Source organism: Fulmarus glacialis, unplaced genomic scaffold, assembly GCF_000690835.1.
Source record: "Fulmarus glacialis isolate BGI_N327 unplaced genomic scaffold, ASM69083v1 C14200651, whole genome shotgun sequence".
NCBI lineage: Eukaryota > Metazoa > Chordata > Aves > Procellariiformes > Procellariidae > Fulmarus > Fulmarus glacialis.
Genome location: NW_009242816.1, coordinates 1 through 5,210, shown reverse-complemented (window position 1 = coordinate 5,210; position 5,210 = coordinate 1). Strand labels below are relative to the sequence as shown.

The 5,210-nt window shown below is 36.9% G+C and overlaps 1 protein-coding gene across 1 annotated transcript; it reads left to right on the top strand.

The window, feature by feature from the left end:
- Window positions 1-47: 47 nt before the first annotated feature.
- On the top strand, window positions 48-4,654 carry LOC104083023 (short transient receptor potential channel 4-like; the record flags this gene model as incomplete). The annotated part of the gene is made up of 3 exons (XM_009586361.1): window positions 48-339; window positions 2,573-2,768; window positions 4,460-4,654. Coding segments are annotated over exons 1-3 (672 nt in total), but the record flags the coding sequence as incomplete, so codon positions are not given.
- Between the last annotated feature and the right edge of the window lie 556 nt (window positions 4,655-5,210).

Here is a 5,210-nt window from a genome sequence, read left to right as displayed (position 1 = left end):
TTTTTTCCCTTCTGCTTGTTTTCAGTATAGTGGGTTAGTTCCACGGGAGAGCTGGGACATGTGGCATCCAACCCTGGTGGCTGAGGCCCTGTTTGCAATCGCAAACATCTTTAGCTCCCTACGCTTGATCTCATTATTCACTGCAAATTCTCACCTGGGACCTCTGCAGATATCTCTAGGAAGAATGTTGCTGGACATTTTGAAGTTTCTCTTCATATACTGCCTTGTGCTGCTAGCTTTTGCAAATGGATTGAACCAGCTGTACTTCTACTATGAGACAAATGAACCCGGCAACTGCAAAGGAATACGATGTGAAAAGCAGAATAATGCATTTTCAACGTAAGTGGCTGATCTATTTCTATCCTCCCTCTCTGCCCCCAATATTTTAGTCACTGAGATGTTGTTTACAGGAAAGAGGCTGTCCATTTTCTACTGGTATTACAGTGGTGTCCTGACAGACACATCTAAAGTTACCCTAATAAAAAAAAAAAATTAACATTACATCACTCTGTAATCATGTTCATCCCATACCACAATGAAGTCTGTACGATTCAAGATATCTCAAAAGATAAAATAAAGGGGAGATAATATGAGATTAGAAAGTACATATTTATAATTAAGGGAAAAAAGGTCATCAGATCAGAGCTTGCTTATCCAGGCAGCTGTCACTGCATTTCTTCTGTGTCTACTTGTGGGCATTAAATAAGTTAGGTGTTCTAAAACATGAAGATTCCTTGTAAATGTGATAAACTGAGGCAGGCAAAAACATTCAGTCCAGGCTTCTACTGACCCTGAGTCTACACAATCAAATACTGTATTCTAATTTCTGTTTTAAAGTTTATTTATTTTTGTTTCACTTAAAAAACAATTTTACTTCCCTCTGTTCTGTAGTTCATCTATAGTACCAAAACAGTACCAGATGAATACTAATTCTCTATCTCATCTTTCAACTTCCAATCTGAATCAAACTCCTGCTATAAATACCTGTTCCCTATTACCTTTTATGAATCATATCTAGGCTCTTTTAAAAATATATTTATTACCAATGGCTTCCTTCTCAAAGTAAATAATTTTATAAAAATAACACCTTTTATATCATCTTAATCAAGTAATTTTGCTCAGGCACAGCATATATATCTTGCATATTAATAACATCTTATGCAGGTCTAAACTTTATGTGATCTGAACATAAAAGCACAGGGAAAATTTTCAGAGCTGAGCATTGAGGGAAGCAATATTACTCATCCGGGAAATAGTGGGGACTACTGGTACTAGTGCCAGAAGATGGTGTCAAGACAAACTGTGATGCCTTATGAGCCTTTTCTGCAACTGTGGGCAGGGGAGAATAGTGGTTGTTCAATTTGTGCTCAGACAAGTGTAAACCATACAAGAAACTCCAGAGCAGTACTTTACCACTCATATACACTGTATAATAGGAGCAGAGATTCAGGACCTTGAGTTTCTATAAATAAAAGCATACTGCCCTCTCACATATCTCTGTAGGACAGCACTGTAGTGGGTTGCATGACAAAGTTATGTTTCACAGATGATGCTGCGTGGTGGGAAAGGGGCTGAGCAGTTAAGTTTTGTCCAATTCTGGACAGCAGGTCCCAATGTGCAGGACCACCCAGGGTGGTACAAGTCCCTGCAGTTCAGCAGCCTCCCTGGTCCGGGTGCAGTGGGGACAGCACTGGTGGCCCACACATTCTGTCCAGGTAACCTGCTTCTGGTGTTGAGGTGAAGGAGCAGGAGAGAGGCCATGGGGAAAACTCACTCCAATTAATCTCAAGATATGGGACCAGAGAAGCAGAAAATTTTGCTAACCAGGGCCCATGCTTATGACACTATAGTGTAGCTGAACATTGTACAGAAGTGAAATTATGTCAAACTATCTAGTTGCAGAGGATTTTTTTAAAGTTGATTATTGTTATTTAGCTTCCTAGCTGTTGTCCCAAACTTCTCTAAGGGAATATCATATCATTTAGTTATAAAAGCATAAGTTTCACTTGAGAGTGGCATTTTTGCCTTTTTAATGTCTCCATTCTTTGCGAAATAAAACATATGCTAATGATAATAATGTCCTTCTAATTATACAAGTCCTTTTATCTCAATGGCTCTCAACGCAAATTAGAAATTGCATAAACTGACAACACCAAGTAGGTATGAGGATACCATAATTGTTTTAACATCTTGGTGAAACACAGCCATTGAGTTAGTTCTAGATCCTTGTTCCACCCTCTACTTTCAAGGCAAAGGGTCAAAATACTTCAAAGGCAGGTGTCCAAAATAAGATCTCTAAAACTATATTTATCCCTCAGAAGTTTGAACAAAATCAGCCTTTTACTCACAGGCTTATTTATAGATTCAGTATTGTATATCTAGAGGCTCAGATTTGAAACATTAAGCCATTGTTTCCCTAGAAAGATATTCCATATATGTTGCCTGTATTGTGATGAGTATCATTCATCTCAATCAAGTCAAGGACTTTTGTGTGTTTGGGTTAAAACTAAACAATCTGAAAAGTATATGTATTGTTATTACACAGCTATTCCTTTTGGGTTTTGTTTTTCAGATTATTTGAAACACTGCAGTCATTATTCTGGTCTATATTTGGACTCATCAATCTCTATGTGACCAATGTGAAAGCAAGGCATGAATTTACTGAATTTGTTGGAGCCACCATGTTTGGTACCTATAATGTAATCTCTCTGGTGGTTTTACTCAACATGTTAATAGCCATGATGAATAATTCTTACCAACTTATTGCTGTAAGTTGTTCCTTATCCTTAGATCATTTATAATATATACCTTCTCTCTGTTCCTACATTCCATTTTTCTGGCAGTAAATCTTTTTTGCAGACAGGATGTTGGGACAAATTCTCTGATTTGTTCTAATTCTTTTGCACTGTTCTGGAAGAAACCAAACCCCAACTGGATTGGGCAGAGGGAAATTTCCCCACAACTCTGAATGGGGAAGAGGTGGCCCTGCTGCAGAGGCCAGCTCATGGTTTGAGAAGGATGTCCTGAAGCTGCTGACAAGTGACATGGGCTACAGCCCTGCCCAAGCTGCACTGTGCAGGACCTCTCCTGAGAAAGAGACTCTGCCAAAGATTGTTCTGTCTCTACTTTGTTTTTAATACATTACTATTTATTAACCTTTAAAAGGCTGTTATTTCTGGATTTTTATATAGCATGAATATAGAGTTAATAGAAATTGGATGCCCACGTTTCAGGGACAATTTTGGACGCATTAGCAATTCAAACAAAAGGTCATGACTTCTCATTCAGCAGTGTCCTGTTTTCTCATTTAATGAAAACTGTCTTTATTCTTATCAGAGCTATTGGCTTATTTTTATTTCTCAGCTGTCTATTAAAGAGACTAATGAAAATAAACACTGATTCATCATATGATAATTCAAATATGATCATGCAGAAAGCAAACAAAAAAAAGAAAGCTTCACAGTCTTAAGATTTTAAAATGTGCCTTTTTTTTAATCTGGAAATTACAAGTTTTTCCACAAAATAAATACTGACTACATGTGTTTATATAATGGTAGTTGGCGAAGTCTGGTACACAATACCACAACATACTAACATTCATCAAAACTCAGACTGGAGGTAGAATACTTTTCCTACTAGAACTTCTAAATTACTGTTTTGATTACTGTATATCTGGCTAAATATTGAAGGCTAGGGCTAGATCTGTAGTTTAAGTAAGTTCTTGGCTACTATGTTTGTTGTCCAAATGGAATATTAGTGATTTAAACTTCTTGTTCAGCTGCTAGGATTTAACAATCTCTCCATGGACTTCAGTTTTGATTTTTTTCAAACTTTTCAAAATTATGCAATATTATATAGAATCAAAAGAAATAAAATTTCAAATAAAAATAAATTTAAAACCCCCACAACCTATTCCAAATATGTAATTCTGAAGTAGGAGGAAAAAAAGATACTCGACTCAACAGTTTTAAGTAGCCTCATGATTTGTTGTATAACCTATTTGTGAATTTCTGGGGCTGGCAATTGCTAAGAGAGTGCATGAGACTTACAGACTTGTTGAAGCTGCTACACAGCAGAGTAATTAGAGTGATCTATGTGGAATAATGATGAGCTGCTATTATAACAAAACATCTCTTCCAGAAATGTAACATTTTTCTGCTTGTAATTATCCTTTGTTGTTTGAGAGACTTTTAATTATTTAAAAGCCTGTAGCAAGGAAAGAATGGTTGAAAGCGGATATATACTGTACATATCCAACATATCTTTACTGAAGTAAAGCAGCTTAGCTTTGCTTTGTGTTAAAGACCTTCTGTCAAAAGAAGATGCCAGTATATTAACAACAAAATTCATTAGTACTTCAGGGTTGTTCTAGTTTTAGGTTTTCAGATTTTTTTAGAGGTTTGTTTCACCTCTTCAATTACAGCAACATCTGTGCTGGTGTTGTGTTTCTTGTGTGCAGGATCACGCAGACATTGAGTGGAAGTTTGCTCGAACAAAACTCTGGATGAGTTACTTTGAAGAGGGAGGAACTCTGCCCACTCCTTTCAATGTCATACCAAGCCCAAAGTCTCTCTGGTATCTGATCAAATGGTTATGGAGACATCTCTGCAAGAAAAAAATTAGAAGAAAACCTGAAAGTTTTGGAACAATAGGGGTAAGTCCTGTGTTTTACTCTGCCTGTAGTCCTCCTCTTTGCTATATAGATGAGTCTTTCTCAGCCTTAGAGAGCAGGGAAGCATGTGAACTGTCAGATAATGTGCATATGAGTTACAGAATAATTCTAGCAGAGGATGATGGTGGTTTTTTTACATTCATGTCAATGTATTTGACTAAAGAGAAAGCATCATCGTATTCCTGTGCAATGACAATATGAACCATGACTGTGCGTCATCTATAGATAATGCAAGAAAAATTAAAAGCAATACAAATATCAGAGATCAAATATGTATACTTGTTTACCGATCCCAGAGGTGTGGTTGATGATGTCCAGCTCAAGTGTCACAGTTCAAATATCACTGACATATCATGAAACACAGAATTGTGTATAAAGTATTCACCATGGGATATTCTCTGTCTCTCTGTCTCTCTCTCTACATCTAATGAAATGGGTTTACATTAAAAGCATTCTTACCAAAAACTCTTCGCACTAAAGAAATCATTTTGAAAGGTAACAGCATTTAGCAATAGGCAAGGAAGGAGAGGCGGTGGGG